This window comes from Coregonus lavaretus (assembly GCF_964263955.1).
Source record: "Coregonus lavaretus genome assembly, chromosome: 21".
Classification (NCBI taxonomy): Eukaryota; Metazoa; Chordata; class Actinopteri; order Salmoniformes; family Salmonidae; genus Coregonus; species Coregonus lavaretus.
Genome location: NC_140008.1, coordinates 15,388,627 through 15,415,207, shown reverse-complemented (window position 1 = coordinate 15,415,207; position 26,581 = coordinate 15,388,627). Strand labels below are relative to the sequence as shown.

General features: G+C 49.5%; 1 protein-coding gene across 1 annotated transcript in view; it reads right to left on the bottom strand.

Moving 5' to 3' along the window:
* The window catches only part of LOC311149239 (plexin-B2-like), a 209,705-nt gene that overhangs the window by 6,571 nt on the left and 176,553 nt on the right, over window positions 1–26,581 (bottom strand). Inside the window, exons 20-36 of the mRNA XM_084186326.1 lie at window positions 23,097–23,306; window positions 22,731–22,916; window positions 22,337–22,473; window positions 19,050–19,150; window positions 18,584–18,813; window positions 17,933–18,114; window positions 11,326–11,392; window positions 10,743–10,889; window positions 9,834–9,990; window positions 9,530–9,630; window positions 9,075–9,159; window positions 8,752–8,897; window positions 8,133–8,293; window positions 7,034–7,181; window positions 6,514–6,578; window positions 6,307–6,382; window positions 697–771 (exon numbers count right to left, since the gene is read on the bottom strand). Coding sequence (XP_084042452.1) covers window positions 697–771; window positions 6,307–6,382; window positions 6,514–6,578; window positions 7,034–7,181; window positions 8,133–8,293; window positions 8,752–8,897; window positions 9,075–9,159; window positions 9,530–9,630; window positions 9,834–9,990; window positions 10,743–10,889; window positions 11,326–11,392; window positions 17,933–18,114; window positions 18,584–18,813; window positions 19,050–19,150; window positions 22,337–22,473; window positions 22,731–22,916; window positions 23,097–23,306 — 2,274 coding nt within the window. The remainder of the gene's footprint in view (window positions 1–696; window positions 772–6,306; window positions 6,383–6,513; window positions 6,579–7,033; window positions 7,182–8,132; window positions 8,294–8,751; window positions 8,898–9,074; window positions 9,160–9,529; window positions 9,631–9,833; window positions 9,991–10,742; window positions 10,890–11,325; window positions 11,393–17,932; window positions 18,115–18,583; window positions 18,814–19,049; window positions 19,151–22,336; window positions 22,474–22,730; window positions 22,917–23,096; window positions 23,307–26,581) is intronic.

Below are 26,581 nucleotides of genomic sequence, written 5' to 3'. Positions count from 1 at the left end.
GAGAGAGGGGAGACAGAGAGAGAGAGAGGGTGAGAGACAGAGCGAGAGAGGGAGAGAGACAGAGAGAGGGAGAGAGACAGAGAGAGAGCGGTGGAGACAGAGAGAGAGGGGGAGAGAGAGCGAGAGAGAGAGAAAGAGGGAGAGAGACAGAGAGAGAGGGAGAGAGAGAGAGAGGGAAAGAGACAGAGAGAGAGAGAGAGGGAGAGAGAGAGAGTGTGGGGAGACAGAGAGAGAGAGAGGGAGAGAGATAGAGCGAGAGAGGGAGAGAGAGAGAGAGAGAGAGAGAGGGAAAGAGACAGAGAGGGAGAGGGGGAGAGAGACAGAGAGAGAGCGGGGGGAGACAGAGAGAGAGAGAGGGTGAGAGACAGAGCGAGAGAGGGAGAGAGACAGAGAGAGAGACAGAGAGAGAGCGGGTGGAGACAGAGAGAGAGAGAAAGATAGCAGGAGAGAGACAGAGGTATTTAGGTTTTTTCTTTCGCCCCCTCATTGCATGGCTTCAAGTACAAAGGGAGGAAGCTTAAAAAATCTATTTCCTGAGCAATTTGCCATTTCATGTAAACTACCACAGAACTACTTTCAATTCAAAGTCCTTGTAATTGCGCTAACGATAAGAAAATATGACGAAGAAAAAACAGTTCTGCGCAGCAGTGCTGTGAGAGCACTTCTCCCTGGAATGTAAAGTGAATGGCCTCTTACCCCATCATAGTATTTGCTGGCGTACTGGTAGAGCTGATGCAGAGCCACTTGTGTGTTGAGTTTGTCTGTATGAGTCTGGAGGACACAACATAGGATTCAGAGATTCTTTCCAACAGAGAGGCTTGAGTCACACAATCTTAGAGCAGAATGAACCAAGTCTATGACTAACTTTATAAAATGTTCCCATCACTAACATTTCAAATGGCGCAGCGGTCTAAGGCACTGCATCTCCGGGTTTGGCCGGGGTAGGCCGTCATTATAAATAAGAATTTGTTCTTAACTGACTTGCCTAGTTAAATAAAGGTTAAATAAATAATTTAATAAAGATCGAGATATAGTCTATGTCCCAAATGGAACTCTATTCCTTACATCATTGGTTCCCAACCAGGGTGTCACGGATACGGCCGAGGCTGCCCCTCCTCCTCGCTCGGGCAGGCTTCGGCGGTCGTCGTCACCGGAGTACTAGCTGCCACCGATCGATGTTTCTGTGTCTCACTAGTTCTGTCTTTCTTTTTCACACCTGTTACTCATTAGGCTTATTAGTTTCCCTATATTACCTCTGTTTTCCCTCCTGGGTGTGTGCGTGATTGTTCTTTGTTACGTCAAATGTTGAGCTGTTGTTTTGCTCCTCCCTGCGTGGAGGGTTTGCTATGGTTTACTTTGAGTCTAGTACAGCCATTTATCTCTCAGTTCTGTGTCCTGCGCCTGATTCCGTTTCCCCACTTCACCCAGACGCTCACAGAGTCAGCAGGCACGCCCAATCCCAGCGCTTCGGTGGAGGAACGCATCCACCAGCACGCGACCATGCTGCAGAGACTAGGTTCAGCTCTGGATCAAGTGATCAACACCATGGATAGATGGGAAAGAGTTGGGTTTTCTACACCTCCTCCTTCGCCGATTTCTCCTCCATCAAGACCCTCAAACCCTGGGTCCAGTGGTATTCGGCTCTCGCTCCCGAGGGAAAACGATGACACAGCTGCCGGGTGTAAGGGTTTCCTGCTCCAGGTGGAGCTTTACCTGGCCACCATCCACCCGGCTCCCTCGGGATACGAGAGCGTGTCCGCCCTCATCTCCTGTCTGTCGGGCAGAGCGGGATGGAATAGACGCTGAGTCCGTTCGTTATGAGGATTTTACCCGCCGTTTCCATGCAGTATTCGATCATCCGCCTGAGGGGAGAGCGGCGGAGGGGCGTCTGTTTCACCTCAGCTAGGGAAGGAGGAGCGCACAGGAATTCGCCCTAGATTTCAGGACACTGGCAGCCAGCGCAGGATGGAACGAGAGGGCCCTGATTGATCACTACCAATGCAGTCTACGGGAGGACGTTCGTCGGGAGCTGGCCTGCAGGGACACTAATCTTAACCTGGACCAGCTGGTAGATTTATCGATCTGGCTGGATAACCTGTTGGCTACCCGCGGACGTCCAGATCAGAGTCCGTCCAGTCCATCCCCCAGCACTTCCGAGTCCACACCTATGGAGCTTGGAAGTGCTGATGTGGAGAGAACGAGCAAGGGGGTGGTCTCCTGCACCAACTGTGGCCGCAGAGGACACACTGCGGGCCGGTGCAGGAGAAGACCCTCATGGAATCGAGGCAGCAGGCAGGGTTCTGGGGGACCATCCCAGGTGAGTAGGCACCCAACTCACCCAGAGCTCCCTGTTGCTCACATGATGATAAATGTAATTTTTTCAGAGTTTTCCCCACATTCCCAGCATAGGGCGCTCGTAGATTCCGGCGCAGCTGGGAATTTCATGGATAGACTGGTTGTGCATAGATTAGGGATTCCTATATTGCCTTTAGATGTGCCCTTCCCCATACGTGCCCTAGATAGTCGCCCATTAGGGTCAGGCATGGTTAGGGAGGTCACAGTTCCACTTCGGATGGAGACGCAGGGGGGTCATGAGGAGAGAATTAGTCTCTTCCTTATTGATACTCCTGCGTTTCCCGTGGTGCTGGGCCTTCCCTGGCTAGCCACCCATGACCCCAGTATTTTGAGGCAACAGAGGGCTCTTAAGGGATGGTCACCTCAGTGCTCGGGAAGGTGTGTAGGTGTTTTCGTAGGGGCAACCACGGTGGAGAGTCCAAACCATGACTCCCCAATGCACATTCCCTCAGAATATGCCAATTTGGCTCTCGCCTTCTGTAAAAAGAAGGCGACTCAATTACCACCCCATCGACGAGGGGATTGTGCGATAGATCTCCGTGAGGCCGCTGCACTTCCCAGGAGTCACGTGTATCATCTGTCACAGGAGGAGACGGTGGCTATGGAGACATATGTCACCGAATCTCTGGGACAGGGATACATTCGGCCCTCCACTTCCCCTGCCTCCTCAAGTTTCTTTTTTGTGAAGAAAAAGGATGGAGGTTTACGCCCGTGCATTGACTATTGAGGTCTCAATCAGATAACCGTAAAATACAGCTATCCTCTTCCTCTCATTGCTAGTATGACGGAGTCATTGCACGGGGCGTGCTTCTTCACAAAATTGGACCTCAGGAGCGCGTACAATCTGATCCGTATCCGGGAGGGGGACGAGTGGAAGACGGCATTTAGTACCACCTCTGGTCACTATGAGTACCTCGTCATGCCGTACGGGTTGATGAATGCTCCCTCAGTCTTTCAATCCTTTGTCGATGAGATTTTCAGGGACCTGCACGGACAGGGTGTAGTGGTGTATATAGATGATATTCTAATATACTCCGCTACACGCGACGAGCATGTGTCCCTGGTGCGCAAGGTGCTTGGTAGACTGTTGGAGCATGACTTGTACGTTAAGGCTGAGAAATGTCTGTTCTTCAAACAGTCCGTCTCCTTCTTAGGATACCGCTTGTCAGAGTCAGGGGTCGAGATGGAGTGTGACCGCATTTCAGCCGTGCGTAATTGGCCGACTCCTACCACGGTAAAGGAGGTGCAGCGATTTTTGGGTTTTGCCAACTACTACTGGAGATTTATCCGGGGCTTTGGCCGGGTAGCAGCTCCCATAACCTCTTTGCTAAAGGGCGGATTGGTGCGCCTGCAGTGGTCAGCTGAGGCGAACAGGGCTTTTGGTCAGCTGAAGGCGCTGTTCACCACGGTTCCCGTGCTGGCTCATCCGGATCCTTCCTTGCAATTTATAGTCGAGGTGGACGTGTCCGAGGCGGGGATAGGAGCTGTACTGTCTCAGCGCTCGGGTACGCCACCCAAACTCCGCCCCTGTGCTTTCTTCTCGAAGAAGCTCAGCCCGGCGGAGCAAAACTATGACGTGGGGGATCGGGAGCTGTTAGCTGTTGTGAAAGCTCTTAAGGTGTGGAGACATTGGCTTGAGGGGGCTAAACACCCTTTTCTCATTTTGACTGACCACCGCAATCTGGAGTACATTCGAGCAGCGAGGAGACTGAATCCTCGTCAGGCAAGGTGGGCCATGTTTTTCACGTGTTTTGTGTTCACCCTATCATATAGACCAGGTTCCCAGAATGCTAAGGCAGACGCTCTGTCCCGGCAATATAACTCAGAGGATCGGACCAGGGAGCCTACTCCCATACTTCCGGCTTCTTGTCTGGTGGCACCGGTGGTATGGGAGGTTGACGCGGACATCGAGCGGGCATTACGCACGGAGCCCACTCCCCCCCAGTGTCCAGTGGGTTGTGCGTACGTTCTGTCCGAGGTTCGCGATCGTTTGATTTATTGGGCTCACACGTCACCCTCTTCTGGCCATCCTGGCATTGGTCGGACAGTGCGCTGTCTTAGTGGGAAGTACTGGTGGCCTACCTTAGCTCAGGACGTGAGGGTTTATGTTTCTTCCTGTTCGGTGTGTGCCCAGTGCAAGGCACCTAGACACCTGCCCAGAGGTAAATTACAACCTCTCCCCGTTCCACAGCGGCCGTGGTCACACCTATCGGTGGACTTTGTTACGGATCTTCCTCAGTCACAGGGTAACACCACGATCCTGGACGTTGTGGATCGGTTTTCTAAGTCCTGTCGTCTCATTCCTTTGCCCGGTCTCCCTACTGCCCTACAGACCGCAGAGGCCCTGTTTACACACGTCTTCCGGCACTACGGGGGGCCTGAGGAAATAGTGTCTGATCAGGGTCCCCAGTACACATTGATGGTCTGGAAGGCATTTATGGACCATCTGGGGGTCTCGGTCAGCCTGACCTCAGGTTTTCTCCCCGAGAGTAATGGGCAGGTGGAGAGAGTAAACCAGGATGTGGGTAGGTTTCTGAAGTCGTATTGCCAGGACCGGCAGGGGGATTGGTCAGTTTACATCCCCTGGGCAGAGATGGCACAAAATTCCCTCCGCTACTCCTCCACTGACCTGTCTCCTTTTCAGTGTGTACTAGGTTACCAGCCGGTCCTGGCACCGTGGCATCAGAGCCAGATCGAGGTTCCTGCGGTGGATGAATGGTCTCGGCGCTCGGAGGAAACATGGAACGCTGCCCATGTACGCCTGCAAAGGGCGATTAGGAGACAGAAGGCGAGTGCCGACCGCCACCGCAGTGAGGCTCCGGTTTATGCATCGGGGGACCGGGTCTGGCTCTCGACCCGAAACCTGCTCCTTCGCCTGCCCTGCCGGAAGCTGGGTCGGCAGTTTGTGGGGCCCTTTAAAGTCCTGAGGAGGTTGAACAAGGTTTGTTATATGTTACAGCTCCCCCCTGATTACCGTATTAACCCCTCGTTCCATGTGTCTCTCCTCAGGCCGGTGGTAGCTGGTCCGCTCCAGGAGTCCGAGGTGCAGGAGGTTCCTCCGCCCCCATTGGACATTGAGGAGGCACCGGCGTACTCGGTCCGTTCCATCATGGATTCGAGGCGTCGGGTTGGAGGCCTGCAGTATCTCGTGGAGTGGGAGGGGTACGGTCCGGAGGAACTGAGATGGGTTCCCAGGAGGGACATCCTCGATCCCTCCTTGTTAAGGGAGTTCCATCGTCGTCATCCGACTCGCCCTGCTCCGCGTCCTCCTGGCCGTCCCCGAGGCCGGAGTCGACGCAGGGGGTACTGTCACGGATACGGCCGAGGCTGCCCCTCCTCCTCGCTCTGGCAGGCTTCGGCGGTAGTCGTCACCGGAGTACTAGCTGCCACCGATCGCTGTTTCTGTGTCTCACTAGTTCTGTCTTTATTTTTCACACCTGTTACTCATTAGGCTTATTAGTTTCCCTATATTACCTCTGTTTTCCCTCCTGGGTGTGTGCGTGATTGTTCTTTGTTACGTCGTCTGTTGAGCTGTTGTTTTGCTCTTCCCTGCGTGGAGGGTTCGCTATGGTTTACTTTGAGTCTAGTAAAGCCATTTATCTCTCAGTTCTGTGTCCTACGCCTGATTCCGTTTCCCCACTTCACCCAGACGCTGACACAGGGGTACTAACAGTACTTGGTCTTACCACAGGGGGTTCTTGAGAAGACTCCTGAGACCATAGGCTTACTGGTCAAATGCACATGAGGGGGTACTTCAAGGGTATCTGGACTGAACAAAATTCAGTTGGTGGTACAGTAACGGAAAAAGGTTGGGAACCACTGCCCTACATGGTACACTACTTTTGACCAGCGCCCTATGGGCCCTGGTCAAAAGTAGTGCACTATATAGCGAATAGGGTGCCAATTGGGACGCTACCATAGATAGAAGGCAGAGAGAAAGGTGTTCCTTACCCGAGACACCTCTGCCAGATGGGTGTTCATGTCCTGGTCGCTGACTGATACCATCTTTCTGATGCCCTTGTAGTAACTAGACACAGACAGACAGAGATAATCACTATACATTACATATTGACAGGCCTCTGCCGACAATGTAACAGCATTGTAAGCAAGAATCAAAATAAATTGATCAGGTCATTGGGAACTGCTGACGATACGTACTCATCGACCATCTTCTTGTAGGTGGAGATCTCCTTTGCATAGAGTAGTTTGTTACTTGGAGAGTCCTGGTAGAGATAGGAGAGAATAAACAATATGATAATCATAATATGGTTCTCTTATCTCTTACCTCACAGAGGTAAACAACTCTCAATAGATTTTGACCTCCTCATCACCTGCCTCCTCCTCCCCCTCTCCAACTCCCTCTCCTCCTCATCCTTCTCCCTCCTCCTCCTCCTCCTCCTCCTCCTCCTCCTCCTCCGTCTCCCCCCTCCTCCTCCTCATCCTCCTCCACCTCCTCCTCCTCCTTCTCCCTCCCCCTACATCTCCTCCTCCGTCTCCCTCCTCCTCCTCCTTCTCCTCCCCCTCCCTCTCCTCCTCCCTCCCCCTCCTCCTCCCTCCCCCTCCCTCCCTCTCCTCCTCCCTCCTCCTCCATCTCCTCCTCCTTCTCCCTCCTCCTTCTCCTCCCCCTCCCTCCATCTCCTCCTCCTCCATCTCCTCCTCCTCCTCCTCCTGGACTCACCCGGCTGAGTTTGTGCTCTGTCTTGGTGCAGGCGTCCATGAAGGTCTGAGCGATAACGGACAGCGAGGCGTCCACCACCTCTGTCACGTGGACGTCGAAGGTGAAGTGAGGGTTCTTCAGGATGTTCACCCAGAACCTCAGAGGCAAGCTGGTGGAGGAGAGAATAATTACTATCAAAGATCTACTACAGTATGATCTCAGTCATACCAATTAATTCATTAATTTGTGATTGAATGTCATGTTTAGTATCACCAAGGTACTACTAGTGCTGCATGTACAGCACTAGTAGTACTTCTATTAGTGGTACATGTCAGGTTGACAACTCCTGACTGTTAACTTTCATATTTTCACCATTCAGTGGAACACATGCATCAGGCATGCCAAACTAATGGCAAAACTTTCCACTTTCGAATACTCGGTAGCTTCAAAACACAAGTAAACGAATAAGTCCATACAAATCCTCCAATAAGAGGTTGGTCCTGAATATCAAACAAGCCTAAAATAGGTTCGGAGTACTTCTCTCTGATTAGTTTAAAAGCTGGGCCGATTGAGACAGACTAACATATTAATTCATATTGGCTTGCAACACCTCCCGGGAGATTGAGAAAACAACGAAAAAAAAAAAACAATGTGATATAAGGGTACAATTAAATTAGCTGGGGACATAATTACCATGTTTGTTTGTCGTTATGGCTGATACACACATTCATATTTAATCCAAGAGGCCTCGGTTGGTTTGATAAACAAAACAAGCCCATGCCGACTGACTATGGTATAGCATAATTAAATGGCTCATCTCCCATCCTCTCACTCTCACATCGCCACGTCAATCACTGACATCTATATGCAACACGCTGTGTTGAATACTTGAGCTTTAACCAGATTTAAGTTAATTTATGTACTTAAATGCCAAGGGAGCACTCAGATTGAGAATGCAGAGGAGATAGAAGTACTTGTATATTTGCATTCCGTACACTGATTACTTAGTCAGTGTGTTTCTTAGAGAGTCATCTCAGGAAGTGGGTTTGTGTGTGTGTGTATGTACTTGCGTGTGCGTGTGTGCTTGCATATGAAGAAGTGTGTGTGGTTGTGTGTGTACCTGTTGGTCTTCCAGATGTGTATGGTCTCCTCATCCACGTTGTCATGTTTGAGCGCCTGCTCGTCCAGGAAGTCAAAGAAGTACTTGATGGCGGGCGGCACCACTTTCCCGGAACACAAAACGCTGCGGAAGAAGTCATCCACAAACTGTTGCAGCGTTCCCTGGAATAACAGACGCACCAACAGACACACAGTGTGAGGCAGGGTAGAGAGATGCCAAGTATCTCAGACCTGTGACCCAGACATAAACACACTGGGTCTATGAAGTGAGGTTGATGTTCGAAGACTGAATCTATCACATATTATCACATAGCCATCCTCAAATAGCTTTTCTTATGGATTGAATCTCAAAGATTCATTTCGTTACTGAATGAAATGTAAAGGCTCGCACATATCGCATCGAATGTGGATCTAACGTTTGTCTGCCAATCGTTCAGCGCACTGTGTTTCAGGGACTGCCAACATTTTGGCAAATTGGTTAGCAAATTACGGCCAGCACGTTTTTCAAAGGTGCTAAGTACTCTCGGCCAGCACTTTGTTCAAAGGTGCTAAGTACTCTCGGCCAGCAAACGTTATTAGTGTGTCTGAGCCCTTACTATACTACAACATGGCAGGCCCACCTTGACAGAGAGCAGTCGTGTGAGATAGATCTCAGTGATGGCTTTGGTCATGGACTTGTCCTTCATGCCCCTCTTGGACTTCATCTCATCCAGCTCATCAGGTCGAACCAGATGGAACACCTTGTCATCCTCCAACAGGGCGTTTCCTAGTGGAGAGAGGAGACAAATTATACATCCAATTTTTAAAGTATTTTCAGTAACACATTTCTTAAAGACTGCAGGTATAATGCATTATGATGTGGTTATAATGCATTGTGAGACTTGTCATAAGCATGTATGGCCCCTCATAATGTCTTATTGTCGTTTCCATGGTGAAGACTTACTCTCCTCTTGGTTATCCTGGTTCTGGTCGTAGTTCTGTTGAGTGTGAAGAACCATGGACAGGACTAGAGTAGCATTGTCTCGCACCTGAAACCCACACAAACACCCACACACACACACACAGGTCATCTGATTGGCAATGGGTCTCATGACCTAATTCAGAATCCATGCCATCTATTTTGGGGGGCCTTTATTCGGCATTGTCTGTGGCATTCTTTTATTATTGATCCCGTAAATTAAAGTGTGGTATTGGGGTGGGGCTCTGTTGGAGCAGGGTGGTTGGGGTAGGGTTGATGCGGTATGGGATCAGCCCTCTACCTGTTTGTCTGTATAATCTTTAAAATGCTCAATAAAAAAACCTTGATCAAAAAAAAAATTGATTGAATTTGTAAAGAGCAGAATTAGGGCTTCTCTCTGTGACATCTAATGGATCAGTCTGTGGAGGAACATCACTCACATTGTAGTGGGCCAGGGTGTTGATGCGCCTCCACCTGCCCTCTTTCTGGGACGTCAGGTCCAGGTCTGACAGGATCTGCCCTGTGGAACCAGGACGCCACTCTGTGGCAGGGGCAATAACAGCAGCTCAGACCACCAGCCAACATGACTAACATTCAAATTCACACACACCATCACTTAATTTACTAGTAGATGGTGCCAATTGTTTCAGGCTTTCTGATGTTCATGTGTTCAAATGCAGTATCTTCACAACACATGGTTTGGAATAGTGACTTTGTGTGTGTAAGTGTGTGTTCTCCACTCACCCAGAGTGACGCTGTCCACTTTGGGTCTCTGTGAGTAGGGCAGGTTCCTGTACACCGCCTCAATGATCTTCTCCTTCACCTGAGACACCGTGTCACAGTTCAACACCTTGACGGGCGTCACGTCCGGCCCCTCCCCGTGCACCAGCACCTGCAGAGTCTGAGAGGAGGAACAGAGCCAACACCGTGAGGTGAGCCCGCTGAGGCAGCGTTACAGTGGCAACTACTGTAGGCAGGTGGTACTCTTTGACACCTGACAGGCGCTGTCACCTCATCCTGGGCTGACTATTGAGCAACCACCAGCAGGGGACTCACTCCCCTCACTCTGACCAGGTGACACAGATCAATCAATTCAGACTGAATCAAAACAACTGACCACTCGATAGGGAGACAATACATTATACAAAGGATTTATTTGTAATTGAAGACTGTGTAATTTTGTTTTGTCATTCTTCTTTAACATAACCACAGGATGTGAGCTATCGCAACTGTAAATGTGTATCATTTGATATTGTCCTTGGAAAATGAATTACCACAGGGTTTCTTTATATAGAGAGACTTAAAGGAAAACAGCTGAGATTTAATTATCTGGCATTAGAAAAACGATACAGTTAAACACTTCTGACTAAGGTAGACTATACATATACAGTGAGTCAGAACTTGAATTGCGTCAGTGTAGGTAGGAACACTATAAAATTATAAAAAGGTATTGAATTGCTAGTGTAGGCGCAGTATAAAAAGATAAAAAGGGTTAATGGAAGCGACACATATAATTGAGATCAGGGCAGTCAGTGAAATGTCTGAACAGACTCAGAAGAACTCAATAGCACAGTAGCAGCAGTTGTCAGGGCAGCGAGATGCCAGCGAGCTTGTGTGCTGGGGTAACCGTGGTAACGGGTTGATGTCACTCACCAGGACGCAGTACTCCACGTCGTCTCCAAGCAGGCCCGTGTCGTTCAGGGTGTACTTGGCCTTCTTCACTCTGGCATCAACTGGACCCTTCTCTGTCTGATGCTTGATGGCCCTGAACAGTTTGTACAGAGGTTCCCCTGCTGAGTCCTGACGACCACACACATAGACACAGTACAGTCAGAACACTCTGGCACTCTACTTTAACCATGGCCATGCTGTAGTTCAAATATATAGGCTATGAAAAGTCAACAAAATATTGCTTCTCGTAACTCAGGTAGGGTCTTTGAACACATGCACGCACATACACACCCTTACGAAAAGACAACATGAAATGTTCCAAAAACACATGTAAAGTTAATGTGATAACATGACAACATGTAAAGCAACATGTGATAACATGCAACTACACTTGAAAACATGATCACGTGAAGTGTTCCAAAAACACGTTTTCACATTGTTAAAGCATATTTGAAAGGACAATTGGCACATTTTGAAAAATGTGCCAAACGTCCTTTCAAATAGGCTTTAACAATGTATGTGACATATCAAAAACATATTGAATCAAAGAGTGTAATATTATCACCTTGAGGAACTGGTAAAGACAGATGGACATCCAGTTACACAGCATCCTCTCTACAACTGTCTCTGACCTACAGAGGACAAAACAAAGGAGTGACTGACACATCTCACAATATTAATACAAAGCAACCTTAAGCATGAACTTCTGTAATACTCCTCTCCATTCACAGGGCCCATTGTTAGGCATTAGCACATCCAATTAACAGTCATGTGTGTACGGATGTTAGCACAATGGACTAATCAGCATAATGAGCCCCTCCATTGGGGATAATTAAACACATTTTACAGTAGAACGGCCAGTCGAACACTGCTGAGCACAGTTGAGAGTTCACATTACACAACCACTGGTTCTGTTAGAATAGACAACTGAGCTTTGTTCAGGAACCTGTCTCTACTGTGGACTGAAGATAGCCTACAATACCAGAGTCACTTTAAGAGTGGGAGACATTGAAAAGACACGGGTTAGATAGAGTAATGGATTACAGGTAACATCCGCACCGAGCTAAAGACTAGAGCTGCTGCTTTCAAGGAGCGAGACACTAATCCGGACGCTTATAAGAAATCCTGTTATGCCCTCAGACGAACCATCAAACAGGCAAAGCGTCAATACTGGACTAACATTGAATCCTACTACACCAGCTCTAACGGTCGTCGGATGTCGCAGGGCTTGCAAACTATTACGGACTACAAAGGGAAACCCAGCCACGAGCTGCCCAGTGACGCGAGCCTACCAGATGGGCTAAATGCCTTTTATGCTCGCTTCGAGGCAAGCAACACAGAAGCATGCATGAGAGCACCAGCTGTTCCGGACGACTATGTGATCACGCTCTCCGTAGCCGATTTGAGCAAGACCTTAAAACAGGTCAATATTCACAAGGCCGAGGGACCAGACGGATTACCAGGGTGTGTACTCAGAGCATCTGCGGACCAACTGGTAAGTGTCTTCACTGACATTTTCAACCTCTCCCTGACCATGTCTGTAATACCTACATGTTTCAAGCAGACCACCATAGTCCCTGTGCCCAAGAACGCCAAGGTAACCTGCCTAAATGACTACCGCCCTGTAGCACTCACGTCGGTAGCCATGAAGTGCTTTGAAAGGCTGGTCATGGCTCACATCAACACCAGCATCCCGGAAAACCTAGACCCACTCCAATTCGCATACCATCCCAACATATCCACAGATGACGCAAACTCAATTGCACTCCACACTGCCCTTTCCCACCTGGACAAAAGGAACACCTATGTGAGAATGCTATTCATTGACTACAGCTCAGCGTTCAACACCATAGTGCCCACAAAGCTCATCACTAAGCGAAGGACCATGGGACTAAACACCTTCCTCTTCAACTGGATCCTGGACTTCCTAATGGGCCGCCCCCAGGTGATAAGGGTAGGCAACAACACATCTGCCACGCTGATCCTCAACACGGGGGCCCCTCAGGGGTGCGTGCTCAGTCTCCTCCTGTACTCCCTGTTCACCCACGACTGTGTGGCCAAGCACGACTCCAACTCCATCATTAAGTTTGCTGACGACCCAACAGTGGTAGGCCTGATCACCGACAATGATGAGACAGCCTATAGGGAGGTGGTCAGAGACCTGGCAGTGTGGTGCCAGGACAAAAACCTCTCCCTCAACGTGAGCAAGACAAAGCAGCTGATCGTGGACTACAGGAAAAGGAATGCCGAACACGCCCCCATTCACATCAACAGGGCTGTAGTGGAGCGGATCAAGAGGCTCAAGTTCCTTGGTGTCCACATTACCAACAAACTATCATGGTCCAAACACACCAACACAGTTGTGAAAAGGGCACGACAACGTCTATTACCCCTCAGGAGACTGAAAAGATTTGGCATGGGTCCTCAGATCCTCAAAAAGTTCTACAGCTGCACCATCGAGAGCATCCTGACCAATTGCATCACCGCCTGGTATGGCAACTGCTCGGCATCTGACCGTAAGGCGCTACAGAGGGTAGTGCGTACGGCCCAGTACATCACTGGGGCCAAGTTTCCTGCCATCCAGGACCTCTATACTAGGTGGTGTCAGAAGGCCCCCAAAAATGTCTAAGACTCCAGTCATCCGTCATAGACTGTTCTCTTTGCTACCGCACGGCAAGTGGTACCGGAGCACTAAGTCTAGGTCCAAAAGGCACCTTAACAGCTTCTACCCCCAAGTCATAAGACTGCTGAACAATGAATCATATGGCTAGCCGGACTATTTGCATTGACCCCCCCCCTTTTCTTTTACACTGCTGCTACTCGCTGTTTATAATCTATGCATAGTCACTTTACCCCTATGTACACCAGTCAAAAGTTTGGACACACCTACTCATTCAAGGGTTTTTCTTTATTTTACTATTTTCTACATTGTAGAATAATAGTGAAGACATCAAAACTATGACATAACACATATGGAATCATGTAGTAACCAAAAAAGTGTTAAACAAATAAAAATATATTTTATATTTGAGATTCTTCAAAGTAGCCACCCTTTGCCTTGATGACAGCGTTGCACAGCGTTGCGCTTCCCTACCCCACCCTCCTCGCTCGGTTCAGGGCGGTGTTTGATCATCCCACGGAGGGAAAGGACGGAGGTGAGCGTCTCCTCCATCTACAACAGAGAGAGGAGCCCGCGTCCGAGTACGCTCTGAGCTTTCGCACGGTGGCGGCGTCCTCCGGCTGGAATGAGCGTGCTCTGCACACAGCCTTCAGGAGAGGCTTACGGAAGGACATTAAGACGGAACTCGCATGTCGGGACGACGAGATGGACCTTGATATCCTCATCACCACGTCCATCCGTCTTGACGACATGTTGAGAGAGAGACAACGTTTCCAACACCTCCCGGAGCCTCGACACTCACCCCATCTGAGCTATGGAAGCCGCCCTGCTTCTGAGTCCTCACCCATGGAGGTGGGCAGCACCCTCTACACCACCACGGACCATAGATCTCCTGGCGGCTCCCTATCTAGGCGGTATGACTCCTGTCGCTGCTCCGTGAGTGTTACGTCATCTCCTATCACAAAACCATTGTTTTTAGTTCCCATAACGGTGACCGGTTATTCCTTCTCTTCCATTTCTACTGCAATGATATATTTCCAGATCAGCGGGGAACCTTATAGATAGGGAGCTGGTCTCTGAATGGGGGTTGCCCACATTGCCACTGCCATCTCCGCTACACGTCACCTCACTGGACAATAAACCCCTTGGACCAGGCACCATTACGCACGTCACTCTCCCCATCACCATCACCATTCCCACACTACCGGAGCACCACGAGGAGCTGTCATTCCACATTGTCACGTCACCCCTTCACCGGATCGTCTTGGGATTGCCCTGGCTCAGACTACACAACCCCACCATCAATTGGATCACAGCCTGGTCCACCTCATGCCGGAAGACCTGCCTGCCGGTGGTTTGTTGTTCCACGTCAGTGGCGAGTCCGGAGTCCGCCCTCCAGCCCAACATTCCACGTGAGTACGCAGATCTCTCCGATGTCTTCTCTTCATCAAAGGCTACGTGTCTCCCGCCTCCAGGAACACAGCCTGTTGGTGAAGAGGGAGAAATGCGAATTCCACCAACAGGCCATCTCCTTCCTGGGATACAGGATCAGTCCTCAGGGGTTGTTCATGGAAGGAGTAAAGATGCCGTTAGGTCATGGCCAGTCCCCACCACCATCAAGGGCCTACAGAGCTTCCTGGGCTTCGCCAATTTCTACCGGCGTTTCATCAGGTCCATCAGCTCCATAGCCGCTCCGCTCACCTCTCTCCTTAAGGGTGGGCCTCAGAAACTGGCCTGGAACCCTGAGGCTGACGCTGCCTTCAAGAGGCTGAAGGAGAGCGCCCATCCTAAAACACCCAGATCCATCTCGTCCTTTCATTCTGGAGGTAGACGCATCGGAGGAGGGTGTGGGTGCGGTCCTCTCCCAGCGGCACGGTAAGCCAGAGAAAATGTATCCCTGTGCCTTTTTCTCTAAAAAGCTTAACCCGCAGAGAGGAACTATGGAGTTGGAGACAGGGAGCTGTTGCCAGTGGTCCTCGCTCTGGAGGAATGGAGACACTGGCTGGAGAGCGCAGTCCATCCATTCCGGATTCTTACTGACCACCGGGCAGTGAAACGGATGAACTCTCGTCAAGCCAGATGGGCCCAATTTCTTACTCGCTTTCAATTCATTCTGTCCTACCGCCCAGGATCCCAGAATGTGAAAGCCGACGCGCTCTCCAGGATGCACCATACCGGAGAAAGGAAGCATCTGGGGGGTCCTATCCTGCCCTTGTCTCTCATCGTTGCACCTGTCGTTTGGGATGTGGACGAAGACATCCGCCTGGCGGCTCAGGAGGACCCAGCGCCTGCCAACGCCCCTCCGGGGCGTGTGTATGTACGCAACAGTGTCCGTGACCGCCTGCTGATCCCAGTGCCTCAGTGACCTTGGTCACACCTGTCCATAGACTTTGTCACCGACCTTCCACGTTCTGACAGTTTCACCACAGTCATGGTGGTAGTAGATCTGTTCTCCAAATCATGCAGTTTTTTCCACTAACTGGTCTTCCTTCTGCTCTCCAGGTCACTGAGGTCCTGTTCCAACAGGTCTTTTGACATTATGGACTTCCGGAGGACATCGTCTCGGACCGGGTATAGGCCTCAGTTGAATGGGCAGGTGGAGCGCATGAACCAGGAGCTGGGGAGGTTTCTTCGTTGTCACTGTCAGGACTGGCAGGGTGAGTGGGCGAGGTTTCTTCCCTGGGCAGAATATGTCCAGAACTCCCTCGTTCACTCCTCCACGGGGCTCATTCCCTTCCAGTGCGTCCTGGGGTACCAGCCGGCCCTGGCCCCTTGGACACCCAGCCAGATCGATGCGCCCGCTGTCAACGACTGGTTCCACAGGGCCGGGAAGGTCTGGGACGCCGCCCATGTCCATCTCCAGAGGGCCATTCGTCGGCAGAAGGACCAAGCCGACCGCCACCGCAGTGAGGCCCTTGTATTCCAGCCTGGTGATCATGTCTGGCTGTCCACAAACCCCCCCCCCTCTCCGCCTGCCCTGCAAGAAACTGAGCCCCCGGTTTGTGGGGCCGTTTAAGGTCCTCCGGAGGATAAATGAGGTATCATACCGGCTGTTCCTTCCCCCTCACTACCGTGTCTCACCCACTTTCATGTGTCTCTTCTCAGGCAGGTGGTTCCTGGTCCTCTGGCGGATGCCATCCCCCGGGGTATGCCCCCTCCGCCCCTGGACATTGACGGGAGTCCGGCGTATGCAGCGAGGGACCTGCTGGACTCCAGGTTCTGTTGAGAATGGCTCCATTACCTGGTGGACTGGGAGGGGTATGGTCCTGAGGAGAGGAGCTGGGTTCCGGCTGGGGACGTTCTGGATCCCAACCTAATGCGGGACTTCCACCGTCGCCGCCCTGACCGGCCCGCTCCTCGTCCTCGGGGTCGTCCTCCTGGCCGGCAACGTCCTGCAGCTGGAGCTGCGTTTCCGGGGGTACTGTCACGTCTCCTCCTGTTGCTCCCCTCCGGCACTCTGATTCGCCGGTCTACTGAGCCACCGGTCTGAGCACACCACCTCGGCAACACCGGAATGGAAACCCAACGCACCCTAATCACCTCCAGCGCACCTGCACCTCATCACCACCCCTATTTAGCCCTGGACTGTTCTGTATTGTGTTGTGTGTGTGTGATTGTTAAGCGTCGTGTCGTTTACTCTCTCTTTGTTATTCTCTTTCTCATGATTAAGTAAACCTTGACCTTGTTAATTCCTGCGTCTGCATCCTGCTTCTTCGTTTACTCAGTACTCATCACAGATGTCTTCACTATTATTCTACAATGTAGAAAACAGTAAAAATAAAGAAAAACCCTTGAATGAGTAGGTGTGTCCAAACTTTTGACTGGTACTGTACAAATTACCTCGACTAACATGTACCCCTACACGTTGACTCGGTACCGGTACCCCCTGTATATAGCCTCGTAACTGTTTTACTTTAGTTTATTTAGTAAATATTTTCTATATTCTTCTTTAAACTGCCTTGTTGGTTAAGGGCTTGTAAGTAAGCATTTCACAGTAAGTTCTACACCTGTTGTATTTGATTTGATCTACGATAGGTAGAGCTACCAGAACTAAATCTACGATAGGTAGAGCTACCAGAACTAAATCTACGATAGGTAGAGCTACCAGAACTAAATCTACGATAGGTAGAGCTACCAGAACTAAATCTACGATAGGTAGAGCTACCAGAACTAAATCTAAGATAGGTAGAGCTACCAGAACTAAATCTACGATAGGTAGAGCTACCAGAACTAAATCTACGATAGGTAGAGCTACCAGAACTAAATCTACGATAGGTAGAGCTACCAGAACTAAATCTACGATAGGTAGAGCTACCAGAACTAAATCTACGATAGGTAGAGCTACCAGAACTAAATCTAAGATAGGTAGAGCTACCAGAACTAAATCTACGATAGGTAGAGCTACCAGAACTAAATCTAAGATAGGTAGAGCTACCAGAACTAAATCTACGATAGGTAGAGCTACCAGAACTAAATCTATGATAGGTAGAGCTACCAGAACTAGTTTGAGGAATGGTAGCTACTGTAAGTAACAGCAGTTGGTGGTCCTGACCTGCGCAGCATGAGTTTGGGGTTCTTGCTGTCGACGTAGTTCCCCATGAGCTCCAGCAGCAGGGTCCTCATGATGTCTGTGTAGTACTCCAGCTTCCCATGCAGAGCCACCGTCAGCAGGGATGCAAAGTACACCTTGGCCCGGGCGTTGAAGTCTGGACGTCCTTCCAAGGTCTTGATAAACTACATACAATGGAATTTAATAGAAGATCCAGTTACATTTTTAGTCATTTAGCAGATGTTCTTATCCAGAGCGACTTACAGTAATGAGTGCATACATTTTCATACTAGTCCCCCGTGGGAATCGAACCCACAACCCTGGCATAGCAACCGCCATGCTCTACCAACTGAGCTACACGGGACTACAGTTAATGGTAATCCAGTTAACATAAACTGTGGCTAAATCTTCAACTGCAAACAATGGAAGGGAGATCTCAATCTGAAATAGCCATATCTCCATGTCTCCTTTACTTCATCTGCCCAAATATGGACGAATTGGACTGGTACAGGCATCAAACATATCCAACAGGCATCCAACACAGCTTTCACCTTTTCTCGGTTATAGATCAGTGCAGATTAAGGAAAGGAGACAAAAGAGCCAGCCATAGATGCACCATTACAAACACAGTTAAGTGGTCTGAAGGGGCCTTACATTGATGAGGAAGGTCTTGGAGTTGAGCAGGTTAGAGAACTGGTTGAGGGCCTGAGCCACGATTGCCTTCCGTGCCTCTGGGATGTCCAGCTTGCCCGTGATCATCACGTCGTTGGCCCCGTCCTTGGAGGGCAGAAAGAAGACGCGGTCTGTGTAGGTCTTATAGTCCAGGAAGGGGATTCGCCCCTCGCTCAGTTCATTGGTATGGTCCTCCATCTCTATCATCAGGTCTGGAAAGGGGAAAGGACAAACATCTGAGTACCTGGCACATGTTCTCATCCTGAGGCTTTAAAGCAACACAAACATAAACTACAATATGCGTTATTTTTATATCACGTCACGATGAAGATACATAGATGTATGGATGTGTAGATGAAGTACTTAATATGAGGTATAATGAAGTGTAATGAAGACCCTTGGTGGCCTTAGACAGTTATGCTTGACAGCTGTGGTTATAATGTAGTACCTGTGAACTCTTTCTTGCAGCGGTCTCGTACACTCTCCTCCAGATTCTCCAGCTGGTGTTTCACCTTCTCATACTCTCTTTCAGCCTGCTGGCTCTTCCTCCTGTGCACACAACACAATCATTAACATAGGCAGATCAATGAGCAGAGACAAAAGCCGACACCAACATAAACACTAACTCATGTAACATTGTACATTTTTGTGTATTGTGCACCATTAGGCTGGCTTGGATTCCTTGACACCAAATGAAGTTGTCACCCACACATCCATGGAGAAAGGTGGTATGGTGTAACTGTCCTGTATGTTGGTCATGGAGAAAGGTGGTATGGTGTAACTGTCCTGTATTCTGGTTATCTAGCCTAAAGGTGGTATGGTGTAAGTGTCCTGTATTCTGGTTATCTAGCCTAAAGGTGGTATGGTGTAACTGTCCTGTATTCTGGGTATCTAGCATAAAGGTGTTATTGTGTAACTGTCCTGTATTCTGGTTATCTAGCCTAAAGGTGGTATGGTGTAACTGTCCTGTATTCTGGTTATCTAGCCTAAAGGTGGTATGGTGTAACTGTCCTGTATTCTGGTTATCTAGCCTAAAGGTGGTACGGTGTAACTGTCCTGTATTCTGGTTCTCTAACCTAAAGGTGGTATGGTGTAACTGTCCTGTATTATGGTTATCTAGCCTAAAGGTGGTATGGTGTAACTGTCCTGTATTCTGGTTCTCTAGCCTAAAGGTGATGTGGTGTAACTGTCCTGTATTCTGGCTATCTAGCCTAAAGGTGGTATGGTGTAACTGTCCTGTATTCTGGCTATCTAGCCTAAAGGTGGTACGGTGTAACTGTCCTGTATTCTGCTTCTCTAGCCTAAAGGTGGTATGGTGTAACAGTCCTGTATTCTGCTTCTCTAGCCTAAAGGTGGTATGGTGTAACGATCCTGTATTCTGGTTCTCTAGCCTAAAGGTGGTATGGTGTAACTGTCCTGTATTCTGGTTCTCTAGCCTACAGGTGGTATGGTGTAACTGTCCTGTATTCTGGTTATCTAGCCTAAAGGTGGTATGGTGTAACAGTCCTGTATTTTGGTTCTCTAGCCTAAAGGTGGTATGGTGTAACTATCCTGTATTCTGGTTCACTAGCCTAAAGGTGGTATGGCGTAACTGTCCTGTATTCTGGTTATCTAGCCTAAAGGTGGTATGGTGTAACTGTCCTGTATTCTGGTTATCTAGCCTAAAGGTGGTATGGTGTAACTGTCCTGTATTATGGTTATCTAGCCTAAAGGTGGTATGGTGTAACTGTCCTGTATTCTGGTTCTCTAGCCTAAAGGTGATGTGGTGTAACTGTCCTGTATTCTGGCTATCTAGCCTAAAGGTGGTATGGTGTAACTGTCCTGTATTCTGGCTATCTAGCCTAAAGGTGGTATGGTGTAACTGTCCTGTATTCTGGCTATCTAGCCTACAGGTGGTATGGTGTAACTGTCCTGTATTCTGCTTCTCTAGCCTAAAGGTGGTACGGTGTAACTGTCCTGTATTCTGCTTCTCTAGCCTAAAGGTGGTATGGTGTAACGATCCTGTATTCTGGTTCTCTAGCCTAAAGGTGGTATGGTGTAACTGTCCTGTATTCTGGTTCTCTAGCCTACAGGTGGTATGGTGTAACTGTCCTGTATTCTGGTTATCTAGCCTAAAGGTGGTATGGTGTAACAGTCCTGTATTTTGGTTCTCTAGCCTAAAGGTGGTATGGTGTAACTGTCCTGTATTCTGCTTCTCTAGCCTAAAGGTGGTATGGTGTAACTATCCTGTATTCTGGTTCTCTAGCCTAAAGGTGGTATGGCGTAACTGTCCTGTATTCTGGTTCTCTAGCCTAAAGGTGGTATGGTGTAACTGTCCTGTATTCTGGTTCTCTAGCCTAAAGGTGGTATTGTGTAACTGTCCTGTATTCTGGTTCTCTAGCCTAAAGGTGGTACGGTGTAACTGTCCTGTATTCTGGTTCTCTAGCCTAAAGGTGGTATGGTGTAACTGTCCTGTAGTCTGGTTATCTAGCCTAAAGGTGGTATGGTGTAACTGTCCTGTATTCTGCTTCTCTAGCCTAAAGGTGGTATGGTGTAACTGTCCTGTATTCTGGTTATCTAGCCTAAAGGTGGTATGGTGTAACTGTCCTGTATTCTGGTTCTCTAGCCTAAAGGTGGTATGGTGTAACTGTCCTGTATTCTGGCTATCTAGCCTAAAGGTGTTATTGTGTAACTGTCCTGTATTCTGGCTATCTAGCCTAAAGGTGGTATGGTGTAACTGTCCTGTATTCTGGCTATCTAGCCTAAAGGTGGTATGGTGTAACTGTCCTGTATTCTGGCTATCTAGCCTAAAGGTGGTACGGTGTAACTGTCCTGTATTCTGGCTATCTAGCCTAAAGGTGGTACGGTGTAACTGTCCTGTATTCTGCTTCTCTAGCCTAAAGGTGGTATGGTGTAACTGTCCTGTATTCTGCTTCTCTAGCCTAAAGGTGGTATGGTGTAACGATCCTGTATTCTGGTTCTCTAGCCTAAAGGTGGTATGGTGTAACTGTCCTGTATTCTGGTTCTCTAGCCTACAGGTGGTATGGTGTAACTGTCCTGTATTCTGGTTATCTAGCCTAAAGGTGGTATGGTGTAACAGTCCTGTATTCTGGTTCTCTAGCCTAAAGGTGGTATGGTGTAACTGTCCTGTATTCTGCTTCTCTAGCCTAAAGGTGGTATGGTGTAACTATCCTGTATTCTGGTTCACTAGCCTAAAGGTGGTATGGTGTAACTGTCCTGTATTCTGGTTCTCTAGCCTAAAGGTGGTATGGTGTAACTGTCCTGTATTCTAGTTCTCTAGCCTAAAGGTGGTATTGTGTAACTGTCCTGTATTCTGGTTCTCTAGCCTAAAGGTGGTATGGTGTAACTGTCCTGTATTCTGGTTCTCTAGCCTAAAGGTGGTATTGTGTACCTGTCCTGTATTTTGGTTCTCTAGCCTAAAGGTGGTATGGTGTAACTGTCCTGTATTCTGGTTCTCTAGCCTAAAGGTGGTATGGTGTAACTGTCCTGTATTCTGGTTCTCTAGCCTAAAGGTGGTATGGTGTAACTGTCCTGTATTCTGGTTCTCTAGCCTAAAGGTGGTATGGTGTAACTGTCCTGTATTCTGGTTCTCTAGCATAAAGGTGGTATGGTGTAACTGTACTGTATTCTGGTTCTCTAACCTAAAGGTGGTATGGTGTAACTGTCCTGTATTCTGATTATCTAGCCTAAAGGTGTTATGGTGTAACTGTCCTGTATTCTGGTTCTCTAGCCTACCTGTAGCAGTAGACGGAGACGAGGATGATGAGCAGCATGGGGATGATGACAGCAGGGATGATGATGAAGAGAGGAACCTCATTATTGCTCTCGTAGTGCACAGAGCCCACCACCCACTCTCCATTCCCAAACTTAATCTGGAACACACACACAGGTGGTAGCAGAAGCGTTAATATTACCAACACTGTAGATAGGAGAATGCCTTCAAACCAATATTGGTAACTGTTAACATTAAGTTGCCCTGACAGACACCAAGTTACTCTGGATCTATTTTGGCAAGCAGAATTCAATTACCCATCTTTAGGAAACTGCAGATAAATTAAAAGATAGCAAAGACAGATCCATGTATCTGTGTGGTCCAGTGTGTGTGAGTGTGTGTTGTGTGTATTCTCACCAGCAGGTCCAATGGGTCTGAGCTGGTGTCTCTGCGTCTGCGGTGGCGTTTGGAGCGGGCCTGGGGCTGGCTGGACGGGGGGTCCAGGAACAGCTTGTCATCCTGGAGGGCGTTGACATAGCACGGAACGTCCCCCACAAACGCCTGGGCCTCTTTGGCTGTCATGGCTTTTTCGAAGCCTCGGCCCTGGAGATGGAACATGGTAAGGAATTATTGGACGTACTGTAGGTAACAACATAACTATGAGTCAGGAAGAACCAGAAAAAACTCAAGGCCCTAGTTTTAGCCTATAACTCGGTCAGGAATACTCCTGGCCCTATCCATAACATAGTAAATGTATGGACCCTATCAGCCTCTAATACTGACAGTGACGACGATGATGGAGGTCTCGGTGATGATCTTCTTGGTGAGGGGGTCGAAGGCGGGGTCAGGGTGGTAGTCGAAGGGCTTGAGCTCCCTCCACCAGTTGTCCAGCTGGATGAAGGTGCTGAACACCTGGGTTTCAGAGGACCTGTTGACGGCCGGGGTCAGGAACTGGATTACTGTGTTGTTCTTACTCAGAGCCTCCTGGAGGTACTGGGGGAGGAGGAGGGGAGGAGGAGAGGAGGAGAGGAGGAAGAGGTCTTTAATAAGTCAGCTTTATCATCCACCAATTTGTGGGGCCCCAAGTCCCTGTAAGTCCCTGGCCCCAAGTCCCTGTAAGTCCCTGGCCCCAGGTGCCTGTAAGTTCCTGGCCCCAGGTCTCTGTAAGTCCCTGGCCCCAAGTCCCTGTAAGTCCCTGGCCCCAAGTCCCTGTAAGTCCCTGCCACCTAGGGAGATAGAGAGGAGCAGAGCTGCCTAACCACATAATCTGCTGGAACCTTAATTCCTGTATTAAATTTAGCCTCTAAATGAAATTAATAAAATCGCTGCTTATCCTGCCCAAGGCATCAGGGGCAGGAGTCTGCATCTGCAAGGCCACTACAGCAACTCTGGGTGCACTGTGTGACATTAAGTAAAACTGGATTGATTATTTCTGGATGAATCAGAGCTTTTTCTGCAGCAATCTTCCAGGTTAGTTTATGAGGAGTCCATAACAGTCCATATGTGGTTGAGATAAAGGGATGGTTTAGGCTTTTAGGTTTAGGGCTGAGAGACAGAGACAGAGACAGAGACAGAGACAGAGACAGAGACAGAGACATAGACATAGACAGACAGACAGACAGAGCCCGAAAGAGAGAAACTGTATACTTTTGGGGGAAAGGTCTGATGTTATAGAGTTGGCAGCATAGTATGTCACAGTAATAGACAATATACACCACCAGCCAAAAGTTTGGACACACTGTCACGCCCTGGCTCTGGGGACTCTTAATTGTTGGGCCAGGGTGTGGATTTTCTATGTTTTGTTTGCTATGGTTTTCGTTCTAGATCGGTTAGATCTATGTTGGCCAGGGTGGTTCCCAATCAGAGGCAGCTGTAGCTCGTTGTCTCTGATTGGGACCATACTTAGGCAGCCTGTTTTCACTAGTCATTGTGGGATCTTGTTCCGAAAGGTTTGTGTTAACCTAGGACTTCACGTTTCGTTTGTTGTTTTGTTCGTGTGGTGTACTTCAATAAAAGATGTACGTTTATCACGCTGCGCCTTGGTCCGCTTCATCATCTATCGACGATCGTGACAGAAGATCCCACCACGACTGGATCAAGCAGCGTGAAGAGGAGAGAGGATGGACTTGGGAGGAGAGGAGAGAGAGTCTGGCGAGAGGCATGGAGGCCATGTTCACGGGGGAGAGACAAGACCCAAAAAAAAATAGGGGGGGGCTCATGCCGTGGACGACGAGGCAGCAGGAGGCCGCGATAGAGCGGTTCAGCCGGTTAGCAGAGGAGGCCGCCAGGTTACGGGGGCTATTGGTCACGAGGGAGAAGGAGAGTGTGGAGGCACGGCGAGAGGAACTGGTTAGGCAGCAGAGGGAGCGGAGGTTTATGAGGAAACCCAGTCCCGCTCCTCGCACCAAGCAAGTGGTGTGTGTCACCAGTCCGGTCCGGCCCGTTCCTGATTCCCGCACAAGGCCAGTGGTGTGTGTTCCCAGTACGGTCAGGCCCATTCCTGCTCCCCGCACTAAGCCTGTGGTGCGCCTCGCCAGCCCGGTCTGGCCTGTTCCTGCTCCCCGCACCAAGCCAATGGTGCGCGTCGTCAGCCCGGTCCGGCCTGTTCCTGCTCCCCGCACCAAGCCAATGGTGCGCGTCGTCAGCCCGGTCCGGCCCGTTCCTGCTCCCCGCACCAAGCCAGTGGTGCGTGTCGTCAGCCCGGTCCGGCCCGTTCCTGCTCCCCGCACCAAGCCAGTGGTGCGCGTCGCCAGCCCGGTCCGGCCCGATCCTGCTCCACGCACCAAGCCTGTGGTGCGCGTCGCCAGCCCGGTCCGGCCCGTTCCTGCTCCCCGCACCAAGCCAATGGTGCGCGTCGTCAGCCCGGTCCGGCCCGTTCCTGCTCCCCGCACCAAGCCAGTGGTGCGTGTCGTCAGCCCGGTCCGGCCCGTTCCTGCTCCCCGCACCAAGCCAGTGGTGCGCGTCGTCAGTCCGGCACGGTCCGTGCCTGTTCCACCGGTGCCTGGTCCGGCACCGGTCAGCTGCTCCACGCCGGAGCCAGAGCAATCCGCTCCACCGGTGTTCAGTCCAGTTCCGGCCAGCGGGGCCAGACCAGACCAGGGGCGCAACGGGGGGGTAGAGAGAGTGTGGTGGTCATGCCCGGAGCCGGATCCGCCTCCGAGGCGGAATGCCCACCCGGCCCCTACCCTCTTGTGTTTGGTTGGCGCGGTCGCAGTCCGCGCCTTTGGGGGGGGGGGGGGTACTGTCACGCCCTGGCTCTGGGGACTCTTAATTGTTGAGCCAGGATGTGGATTTTCTATGTTTTGTTTGTTATGGTTTTCGTTCTAGATCGGTTAGATCTATGTTGGCCAGGGTGGTTCCCAATCAGAGGCAGCTGTAGCTCGATGTCTCTGATTGGGAACCATACTTAGGCAGCCTGTTTTCACTAGTCATTGTGGGATCTTGTTCCGAAAGGTTTGTGTTAACCTAGGACTTCACATTTCGTTTGTTGTTTTGTTCGTGTGGTGTACTTCAATAAAAGATGTACGTTTATCACGCTGCGCCTTGGTCCGCTTCATCATCTATCAACGATCGTGACACACACCTACTCATTCAAGGCTTTTTCTTTATTTTTACTATTTCACATTGTAGAATAATAGTGAAGACTTCAAAACTATGAAATAACACATATGGAATCATATAGTAACCAAAAAAGTGTTAAACAAATCAAAATATATTTTATATTTGAGATTCTTCAAAGTAACAACCTTTTGCCTTGATGACAGCTTTGCACAAGCTTGGCATTCTCTCAACCAGCTTCATTGGGTAGTCACCTGGAATGCATTTCAACTAACAGGTGTGCCTTCTTAAAGTTAATTTGTGGAAATTCTTTCCTTCTTAATGCCTTTGAGACAATTAGTTGTGTTGTGACAACGTAGGGGGGAATACAGAGGATAGCCCTATTTGGTAAAAGACCAAGTCCATATTATGGCAAGAACAGCTCAGATAAGCAAAGAGAAACGACAGTCCATCATTACTTTAAGACATTAAGGTTAATACGGAAAATGTCAAGAACTTTGAAAGTTTCTTCAAGTGCAGTCGCAAAAACCATCAAGCGCTATGATGAACCTGGCTCTCATGAGGACCGCCACAGGAATGGAAGACCCAGAGTTACCTCTGCTGCAGAGGATAAGTTCATTAGAGTTACCAGCCTCAGAAATTGCAGCCCAAATAAATGCTTCACAGAGTTCAACAGACACATCTCAACATCAACTGTTCAGAAGAGACTG